The sequence below is a fragment of the Nyctibius grandis genome, chromosome 1 (assembly GCF_013368605.1).
Source record: "Nyctibius grandis isolate bNycGra1 chromosome 1, bNycGra1.pri, whole genome shotgun sequence".
Taxonomy (NCBI): domain Eukaryota; kingdom Metazoa; phylum Chordata; class Aves; order Nyctibiiformes; family Nyctibiidae; genus Nyctibius; species Nyctibius grandis.
The window spans coordinates 20,228,693-20,240,041 of NC_090658.1; the positions used below are offsets into that span (position 1 = coordinate 20,228,693).

An 11,349-nucleotide genomic window follows, 5' to 3' on the forward strand; every position below is an offset into this window, starting at 1 on the left:
GCATGTTGCTAGAAGTAATGAAAAGCTCCCTATTACAAAATAAGATCTGTAGGGTGGTTCATTGCATCTGCTTTAATATGTACAAATTAATATCTTTAAATACCACACAAAAATTAGTTGTTGTCAAAGACAGTAGTAGCTCCCAGTTTGAGACATTAAGCTTTGTTGCTCTCCCTCATTTGCTCTGTTTGCACTTTTACTGGAATGTTTTAGGTCTTTATTATCAAGATGTATTTCATAAACCATAGAGCTGTGATCTTATCTAGTAGTCAACAACAGGTGGTGGTTGTAAATATTCTGCCTTAGTACTCATGACTTTATAATGCATGTACTAATCTGTAAATACAATTGTTTAAGGAAAAAAATAATCTGCAAGACTTCCTTTTGAATAAGATTACAACTCCGTATCTTTAAGAGTAGCTTGGTTTTTCTCTTTAGCCATGCATTGGCTTATTTGCATTGTAGTCGAATGTTTTTCTTCAAACACCAAGCGTAGTAGACTTGCAAGTCTTAAAAGGGAACGTGCCTCTTAGTGGAAGAGCTTTACCCATACTCTTTTGATCACTTTTAGAAGCCAAATTTTGTTAGTGCTATTGCATGTTCAATGAACCTGGATTTTATACATGGGTTTTACAACGTTAATGGATTCTTTAGTTGTTGAGAGCTTGTGTGGAAGTGCTATTTGATATGACAAATCAGTCTGTGCAGAACGTGTTTCTCACGATGGTTTTTTTTTTTAAATGCATGTTTTATTTAGATCACAAAGTATATATTTGGCACAAGCGTAGCGAGCTGCCAATTGCGGAGCTGACAGGGCACACGCGTACTGTTAATTGTGTGAGCTGGAACCCGCAGATTCCATCCATGATGGCCAGCGCCTCTGATGATGGCACTGTTAGAATATGGGGACCAGCACCTTTCGTAGACAACCAGGATATTGAAGGTAAAAAGTAGTGTGTGTGTATTCCCTAATTGCTAAAAGCTTACATCAAAGGCAGCTGGTTCGGTGGATTTTCTTTACCATAAGTAGGACAAAAAATGCTTTCAACTCTTGGGTTAGAATCATTACTTTTACTAAAAAAGAAGTTACTGTTTTTTTTATGTATGGCTGTTGATTGTTTTATGTTATTTATGTTTGTGGAATAAAGAGGAAACAACTGGTATTTTCAAAATTATAGTCAAATTTCTGACATGGGCCTGTAGAAAACTGTGGTGTCACTAAGACCTCAGGATTATATTAACTTATTTATGTAAACTTCTTAAAAATATTGCCTCCAATGCTTGAGGTTTAATAACATACAATGTTATTAAAATTTAAATAATGCATGCTGACCACACTGCAAATTGAATAATGGTATTACAGTGCTTACAAAAGGAATCTCCAAAGTCTGGAGAGAGTGAAGTCTCCCACTATAAAATCTGTACGCAGTTGATTCTTTCCAAACCATCACAATCATCAGTGTCCAGGAGAGAGACACAGTGCAACTTTTTTTGCTGCCAAAAGGCACCCTTGTTCCCAGTCCTTCTTACCTGCCCCCCAGAACTGTTAACGAGCTGACCACTGGGGGGTTGTTCTGCCACTTATAGGCTTCTGTCATTACACATTCAACCTTGTAGTAAAAATTTACAGTAGACATGAAAATGAAATACAGTATATCCCATTGCCACAGGACCTCATGGATACTAGGTGTGGACACGAGTTCAAGGGGAACCTGGACAAAGTAATCAAAGAGAAATCCGTTGAGTGCTACTAGATCAGTAAACATCTCTAGTTCACAATGGCCCTCAGGTGAAAATGGTTGAAAGTTGGAAGGATATTAGGAGGACAGGCTACCTCCTTTCCCCGCTCGTGTGCTTTCTGACACATCTGCTTCTGGTCTTGAACTAAGTGGACCAGCCTGGCCAGTCTCCTGTTTGTAACACCTTGAATGCACCCATAAGGACTCAGAGCTTATCCTCCAGTTGGTTTTACTCAGTTTTCTTTGTTTTCTCCAGTTAGCTGCTTGCTCACTCGTTCTTAGTTACTCCAGAAAATGAGTTAGTAAACACCATGAAAATCAAAACAACAGAAAATTGATTTCTCACAGCAGTGCTTCCACAAGAGGTTTAGGTGCACAGAATAACACCTAACAACTTAGGAATCTCAAATGGATGACAGACAGCTTTGTAATTAGCACAGTCCCCTGGAACTTGAATGCAAATGTGTTACTTCTTTTTGGAAGAGATGCTTTTTGTGTACCAACACCTAACATGCTAAATTAATCTCTGAATTTATATGAATAATGATATCTAAAATAAGTAATTTTTAGCATGGGATTTAGCTACAGTATAAGATCTATTAACTAATGCATGTTCAGTACAACTTATGTAAATACACTATTAATGACCTTATAATAGAAATACTAATTATTAATAAGGTCTTCAAGATGTGATTTCTTTCTCTTTTATGTTTTTGTTTTTGCTCAGAGGAATGCAGTAGCATGGATAGTTGATGGCGAATTTGGAGCAGACGACTTCAGTTTAACTTAATTAGTCGTATTTTAAATGGCTTGGGATTTGGTGCAAACAAACATGATTGATAGCTGGACAGACATGCTCGTCATGAAAAAGAACCATTTCTGAAGCCCGGTTGGGGCCAAACATTTACCACCTTGCTTCATAGTAACCAGTCGAGATGAAGCACTTCGTTAGAACGTTGTTGGACACCGTGTTGAAATTACCCCCCCATCGGTTGTGAAGAACTGTGCTACATTCAGGCTAACCATTGAACTCAGTATATATACTTTTTCCTCCTGCCTTTTTGTCTGGCAGGCTACTGTTCTTGTTGCTCTTCTGTGTAATGAAGTTTAAATGCTTGTTTGGAACACTTTATTTAACAGTTTAGAAGGCTTGATAGAAAGAGTGCTTTAGTCTGAAGAGTATACATTGGATAGGAAAGTATTTCCTTCTCTTGTTTCTCAAGTCTCTCTCCGCCTTACCTAGCTTGAGATCTTTGCAGCTTGGTTCATGGATTCTAGCCTTGCCCGTTGCGCAGTATATATAAATTGAGATGATAAACCAAGGAACTATGTCAAAAGCACTCTCAGTATCACATTTGACAAAAAGTTTTGTACTTTTCACATAGCTCGTTGCCCTGCAAAGGGGTTAACAGCACAATTTTTTAAAAATAAATTATTTATAGGATTAAAATGACTTCATTTGTATACATTTGGAATTAAAACAATGCAAGAAGTGTCGTGAAACACGGTATCACTGATGCTTTTCCAGAGTGTCTTGAGACCAATCAAAAGCAGTGGCTGGAGGGAGCTTTATGTAGGCAGTGAAGCTTGTTTTAGAAGGAGGAACTCGCTGTCCATCTTAACAGATAAACTGTGTTATTTAGGAGGAAAAAAAAAAAAAAAGCCTTCAGAGTGCACCACCAGACCAAGAGTTTAAATAAGACAAGGTCTTTTTGTTTTTTTTATTTACATAAATGTATGTAACAATGCTGGTGTAAAAGGTAGACTACACCTCGAAGGAAGAATGTGTTGAAAGAGTCCTTTCTTCACAAAGTCAACATTTTGTAAAAGTAATTAACATATAAATCATAATTAAACACTTGTATTACGATGAAAACTTTTCTTTATTTGATAAACAAAGGTGTATAGATTTTCTTTTTGAGAATATACTTTTAAGTTTGCAGATTTAAATGCCTCTCCCAGACCTTGTTGCAAGCTGGTGCTGTGAACATCTTGACACATCTAGGAATAGTTCCACTAATATCCTGTGTTAAGAAAAAAGACATTTATAATTTAAGTATTTATTCTTTTTGACATAAACAGACACCTGGCATCTCTGTGCTTCTGCACTACAAACAAATTCGTTACGGGATGGCACTGGATTCCCTTTTGCCACCTTGGGTGGAAAGGTAATGTTGGTACTGCTATGAAGTAAAGAGGGAGCAGAGAAAGGTGTGCCACCAAGAACTGATGTGAACAGAAGTGTGGACTTCATCCTTTAATGAGATAACAATCTAGTGTCCTTATTAGTCATGTGTGGAAGAAGGGTGGGGGAAGGTTTGCCGGAGTTCCTGGGAAAAGAAGTGTAGCCACTTTGATGAATGGGAATGTGGTGTCTAACATAAACAGTCCCTTTTTTCTTTCCCAGAAAAACAAAGTGAAGCTTAGCAGGTTAGATTTTTTTTTTTTTTAAAGATTCCAACCATCATGTGGTGGGGTTCTTTTCTTGCCTTTATATATAAACTTAACCATGATTTAAGATTCTGATACTTTGGTTGAGACCAGCCCTGAATCTGACATACTCCTCTTTTAGTACCTCCAGAATGAAATAGGAACTTAACGTTCTTACCTTCAATCTAGTACATTCGTCTTAAAATCAATGTGAATTTCTTTTATAGCCATTACTGTTCCACAGTACTGGGAATACATGTGTAAAATTAAGACTACAAATCAGTTCCTTCTTCCATTATCTGGTTCCATAGGAAGCTGTTTTTTCTTTTCCTAGTTTAGACAGAGTAAGATTTAGTCAGTCTTGTTCCTGTGGCATCAGTGTTGCAGGGAAACAGACAACTTCCTAAGGTCAAATTTGAGTAAGCTAAACTTTTGGGTTTTAAAGAGAAATCTAATACCTCAACTGTAAACAGTGTTTTATATGTTCAAAACATGGTATAATTCATAAGCAATGCCAGTAACTTTGGAAGTTACCCTAGTTACCCTTACTCTGGAACTTATGTTTTCAAAAAAAACACCACTTAGGGAGACTTAAGGAGAACAATCCTGGTTTTGATGTCTCAATGGTCTGGCACTAACCACTTGCTTACCTCATACTCGTGGGACTTCAGTGGGAACTTTAGGCAGCTGGTGAAGGCTGGATCAAATCTTAAGTTTAGATTTAAAGTCTCATACGCACTTCAACAGGCATTCTTAATGTGGTGGCCATATCTAAACAAAGTAAGACTCCTTAACCTGGTACAAGCTGGGGGGGGGGGCAGTGTGTGGGCTGATGCCTGCTTTCCACTGGAATGCATTATAGTTAGAAATTTAAACTTCGTACTTTTGCCAAAATACTGCCCCTCCATTCTGGGGTTTGTCTTCTGGACTTGGTTTATACCTCTAAAATACACTTCAGGTATTTAGAAGCAGAGTTGAGGAGAAGCACATGTTCTGATAGCTCCAGTTTTGTGGTGCAACTATGCAATGTAAAGGAAAGCTCCATATAGATGGCACTGTTCCCAGAGTGTCTCAATAACAGCATATTGCATAGCTGTCTGCTTCTCACAGGTGATGGAGCAGAGATGAGAGAAAGGTGAGAGTAACCTTCATTTTGCCACACTACTTGGTTCTTCAGTAAACTGACATGATGGATCTAGTGGTAACGACTACCATTGCAACCTGTAGATTAAAGAGGAACCTAAACTATTTCTAACATGTCGCGTATTTACAATATGTGAATTGAAAAGTACCAATACTTTTTGTGCACAGACTATAAAATGAGACTATGGCGGGGGGGGAACAACTAAGTTTGCTCATTTGCAACACGTTGATTTCCATGTGCTTAAAAATGTTCATAGGCTGGAGTCTAAGGCTGGAACAAGCGCGCACCTGTATTTCTAGTCAACAGACCTATGGTTTTAGAGAGGAAAATACTGTACGTGTGTACTCCTTGTGTAACTTTCTGTGGTCAGCTGTTGGCTTAAAATATTCACAGTAGCCCCAGGTTATTGTCAAGGCAGATCTTTAAAAAAATATCTGAATGTTCTTTAGCTGTTCAGGTAAGTAATTTTCAAGGCACAATGGAGCACAAAAGGGAACATGCTAGATCTGTCTTGTTTTGGAGGGGAGGGTAGTGGGGGGGAAATGACACCTTTGTTTTAAATTCCCTCTGTCTTTTCTAAAGTTCTCCAACTTTAAAGTGAACTTTTTATGATTAGAGCAAAGATGCAAGCTAGAAGTCTATCCAGATCTTGCCAGTTACTTCTCAACTTGGCTTCAACAGGTAATGTTTAATAAAACTCAGTATGTACTTGGGAGTTTGTGTCTAGTTGTATACTTTTACACTGCAAAGTGATACTCCCACCCCAAATCTGTTTTGAAGGCTTCCTTAGCAGGAAACTGGGACTTGTACAATTAGCCATAGTTTGAGGGGAGATGTTGTAGACCCAAATGGGAAGGGAGGTAGAGAAAGAGGAATGAACATAAAAAGCAGGATTTACTGACCAACAAACTACTGTAACTCAAGGGGGAGGAGGAAAAATGCACTTTCAATAGTTTGTCCATATTTTTAGCTACAAAATACACTTGTATCTAATTTTGTTTTGAGACAACTATTAAGAGGAACACTCATCCCATAAATGGCTAATCCTCCTTTTGACCTCCTCCTGTCTTTTCCACATCGGCCCGAGTCCATTTTCAGCTGCCATACTTAATTTTGAATACTGCTACTTTTAATGATGTTTAGAAAGCAAAAAAAAATAAAATCATTAACTCTGACACTTTTTTAAACAGGGTGGACTTAATTGAAGTGTGCAGTTGAACTACTGCTGCAGTAGCTGCCTCTAGTTGTTGAAATAAACTGTAGACAAGTTTTCTGTCTATTAATCCAGATAATCTGGATTCAATAAAATGTCTGTGAGTGTTCCTCCCATCTGGTATGAATGTGTGTGTGCATGTGTTCCATGAACAGACAGAGAACCAAATGTTCTAGGTACTTGTCACGTTTTATTGCATACTTTAAGTCGTGTGTATGTGAAGTGTCCTTTGACCAGAAGGTTTTGGTTAATATCAGTATATTTTTATAAATTTGAAAATCATTGTGCCCCATCTTTTTTCTTAAACATTTTTCATTGTTAGGGTATACGTGCTGGATTTGAATCTTTAACATTTTTAGGCACAGATGGAAAAAGTTATTGGCTCCTTGAAAACTTATGGGACAAAATGGATCCTCAAAGCATGTATGTACTTACAAACCAAGCTGTAGAGATCAAGAAAAGAACTTTATTGTTGATCTCAAGATTTCTAAATTGTCAAGATTTATATGGAGTTGTGGTGGAACTAGTTAACACTTAGAGCTTTTGGTATGTAATGACTATTTGCTATGGACTGATATTAAATGTTTCAAAGGATTGCGTTCTTAAACTTTCTGGATTTTTGTTACTCTCCTCGGATTATATTAAGTAGTTAAAAATTTCTTTGCTATATTACATTAAAAACATAAGAACTCTGGGTCTCGTATTTATTTTCACTTCTTTTACTAATTATTTACAGAACACCGTTTTAACTTTTTTATTTTATAAATGTGTAGTATTTTAAACATATCTTTAAAAATTGTTCAATTGGAACTACATTAACTTCTGATTTGTTTTTATTAGGGTTTTTAAAAAAAAAAAATTACACTTTTTCCATGTTGGTGCACAGCACTTAACAGAAATGTTTGTATTCCCTTTCTTTCAATTCAATAAACAGAATAAATAACTGGAATGAATAGTTCTTAGTTTCCCTAACTTCACTTAAATGACTGACTTTGGATGTTAATTTCTTGATCATTAATTACAGACTTCTTCCATATTTGTAGTATTTTATTTCCTTGCTAGGAAGATTAATTTGTGGCAGTTTAGCTGAAGATTAATTCACTCAGTGTTGTGTGCAGGCTTTCAGTTCTTATGTTTGGCTCTAATCTACCCCATGCTTGTTTTCACTGTACATTTAGCACTCTACTTGCCTGTGTCCCGTTCTGTGCTTATCTAACTTGTTGAACATCTGGCTCCTTTGGGGCTCCATGAAAGTCTTGATTCCTTAACACTGGAGCTTGCTTAAATACCAGGCACGGGTTGCTTTAGGTGATCGGTGGGTTTTGTGGGGTTTTTTGATATTTCATATTAAAAAGGTGCTCCTAAAGTACTTCCATCTCTTGCTTAGACTTCTCTTAAACTGGAGATCAGGGACCTCCAGACTTCTATCTGAAGTTGACCTAAGCGGCTTCTACAGCGGACAACTCTTGAAGATACTTCTCAACTGTTGCCTTTGTTCCCTCCTACTAACCCTGCGTTCTTGTCCCTCTTCCCTGTCCCTTAAAACAGAACCTCATCTTTGTCCTGCATTTTAAGCATTTTTATTCAGCTCTAGCTAATGTTCTGTTAAATAAAAAGCTGTGCCTAAATTTGCCCTCCTGTTCCTGTAGCTTCTCCAAACTCAAATCTTTTGCTGAAATGATTTTTTTTTTTTTTTAAATTCTTGTAGCTTTTATATTTAGAAAAGGTCTTTACTCTCTCTAGGAGCACCTCAGTATTAACCTTATTCCTTCCCTTACCCTTGGAGCAGTGTTTACATAATCATGCCTTAAATGCAGGTGTGAACAGAAGGGGCATGCCTTATTCCTTTCCATGTGCTGCTTTGTGCTCCTTCCCTTGGGTGCTGGTATTTGCAGGAGGGTGTTGTTGCAGACCTGCTTCAGCCCTGAACGATCCACACAGCAGATGAAGGAAGTTTGGTTTTTGGCTGGGTTTGTTACTGTGTTTCATCTGCTGTCCTATGTCCGCCTCTGGTGAGAAGATTGCAAGAGAAACAGGTATAGGATTTCTATAGAACTGGGAAATTTCAGCATATGTAAGATTTAAAATTAATTGTAACTTCTGGTTTTTTAAACCCTTCAGATTATTTAAAAGAAATTACATGAAGGACCTGATAGTAGGTGAGCGTGTCATAATTAGCTCATATCCAAACTCTGCCTGAGGTAGGGTACTTCTCCAGAGGGACAGTTTCTGTTTTACTCTCTCACTTCACACCTTGGCTTATGCTTTCCGTGCTGCTTGATGCATCCCTCTGCCACTTGGCATGTGTTGCATATGCTTAGGCCATCTACTCATTATAGAATGATGGCAGTCCCAGTTGTCTCCTCACTTTAAGACCTATAATGCTCTGAAGAGTAACCACTGAAGTTTGTATGCCTCTAACATTTCTGCCAAAGATAAGGTAGTTAATGTAGTGATAACCGCATGGTGGTCAATATAGCCCAAAATTTCCTATTGCTACCTCAAATCTCATCATTACCATATCCTTAGAGGCAAAAATGGTCTTTTCTTAGCATTTGTACAAAATCCTAGAGAGTTCCTTGTGAGAAAAAGAATTAGAATAAATCTATGCCAATACTGAACAGAGAAATATTTGCTTTTATGGGCTTATCAGGGTTTCAGGTTGATGTTAACCTGCACATAGAACTGTTCTTAGCACTACCAGTCATCCTATTAACCTCACTGACTTACTATGTTCCATAATACAGAACTATTTTAGAAAAAAAAACAGTAATTTACTCAGATGAGATGTCTATTCTTTAATAAAACAGGATTAATAACCGGCAGTCTGAAACTGTAATGATTAATCAAGGGGAAACATGCTATCATACATAGTTTAACTAATCCCCCCCCCAAGTGCATTACTGTAACAGCCATCTAATATCTCTAAAAACTGTTGAATGACTAATATCTTAGCAAGCTGACTAGGCTCTAGACTGTGGGTGAGAAAAAGAGCTTACTAACCTTGGTTGAAAGTTAGCATCCCTGTAGGCCAATTTCAGATTTATTTTAATGAATTAACAGCTTTCTATAAATCATAGCTAATCATTTGAAGGCTAATGGTCCCCTCATGAAGTCATACTTGGGTACCTTAGTGTCAAAGAGAAATATATTCTGGTGAGTGAATAGGAGGGAATCTCTGTTTTGGTCTCACACTGATTCATAGTGATGAAGTTAGGTGAATTTTTATTTAAAATCAGTCTAAAGTTTGTAATCATCTTGAATTCTGTATAGTAAGCTTGGATTTAAATTACCCTCCTCCCCCAGTGGAGACCCAGAACATAGGGAGTTTTTGTTTTTTACTGCTGTAAAATTTCTGTGCTCTGTGGCTCTCCCACAAGATAGATGATTGTAGGATCCCCCTTTCCAGCTAATAAACTACATTTTTAGCAATTACAAATACATTTTTCCTATTGCTGACACTGAGCTCTATGAAGATCTCTGTTAAGGCAGGAAATGACCCTGCACAGTAAGGAAGGCTTCAAAATCACCAGTGTTAATTACTCAGCAGAATTGTAGTCTCTGAAGCCAGCTACAGAGGTTTTTATAACAATTATAACAAGTTGTTAGATATGAATTAACAAATAATTTATTTACATTAAAAAGTGGGGTGGGAAGTTTGCATTCATATAAAAGTATAGCTTGTTTAGTATTTAACAACCACCACTTAGAAAACATCTGTATATTTTTGTTGGTCTATCATGGTTAATAATTCACTCTTGAGGAAGGAATTGGGGAGGAATCCACACTAACATCCCTCTAGGTCAGGGATATAAATTAAGACATATGCTACCTCCTTTTTTTTTGTTTGTTTTTTCTTTTCAGATATGTTGTTCTTTTCCCTTATCCTTCCCTGTCCTGCTCCCATCTCTGAAGAAACACTTCCCTCCATAGAGGAAAACAGAAGATTTCCATAGCAAGTGATTTAATTTTATGAATTCCATTAGGGAAGGGGTCTATCCTATCTAATGTAATCACTGTAATTCTGAGGTGCTAGTAGTTAGAAATCATTGAAGACTATGTATCTTACAAACATTTTCATTAATAATAAAACTCTTATCTCAAAATCATGTCTTTAGAATAAGATATAACACTGCTAGTTTCAGTGGTGGACTGACTGACAGATCAGTGATGTTTCTCAGTGTGAAACATTATTAATGAAACTTATCTACTGTTAGCACTACAGCAAGGACTTAACTCAAGCACCTTACTAACACTGCCGTTTCTTCTAATACATACATACATCTAGTATGTTTTTTTTCACATACAAGTAAGATAACTTAATTGCCTACCCTATAAGCTGCTACAAAAGTTACTGACTTTCCTCTCTTTTAAAAGTTTTATTTGCTCTCCTTTTTCCAGACCTACATCCTGTCTGGGTTTCAGCTCTATAAGGCAGTACTTTCTGCAGTTTGATTTTTGTGTTGTCAAGCAGTCGGTGGCACGCAGCTGTAGTAGCTATTTCCTTAGTTATTTTTTTTAATGACTGTAATTTTCAGCAGTTTTTCATCTTTGCAACAGCTGAACTTAGACTCCATCCATCATAAATTTAAAGCCAAACTTTTCCTAGAACAAACATTGAACACAAGGTATCTAGAGAAATCAAGTTTCAGTGTTGCCTTTTCACTGCTGTCCATGAAAACAACGTGCTAACTACAGCTATACACCAAAGAACAAGTACTTAAGGAGGAAAAGCTCATAAATTTAAGTGCTTCACTTGATGTGTTTTTTTCAAAAAAAACTGTTTCTATGCACATATAAAAATTTAAAGACAGTGAGGGTAC

The 11,349-nt window shown here is 37.0% G+C and overlaps 1 protein-coding gene across 1 annotated transcript in view; it reads left to right on the forward strand.

Annotated features, from left to right (window-relative positions):
• Window positions 1-3,189, forward strand: part of WDR26 (WD repeat domain 26) — a 29,251-nt gene extending 26,062 nt beyond the window's left edge. The window contains exons 13-14 of the mRNA XM_068424614.1: window positions 758-943; window positions 2,467-3,189. Coding sequence (XP_068280715.1) covers window positions 758-943; window positions 2,467-2,492 — 212 coding nt within the window. The 3' untranslated portion in view covers window positions 2,493-3,189. The remainder of the gene's footprint in view (window positions 1-757; window positions 944-2,466) is intronic.
• The last annotated feature ends 8,160 nt before the right edge of the window (window positions 3,190-11,349 follow it).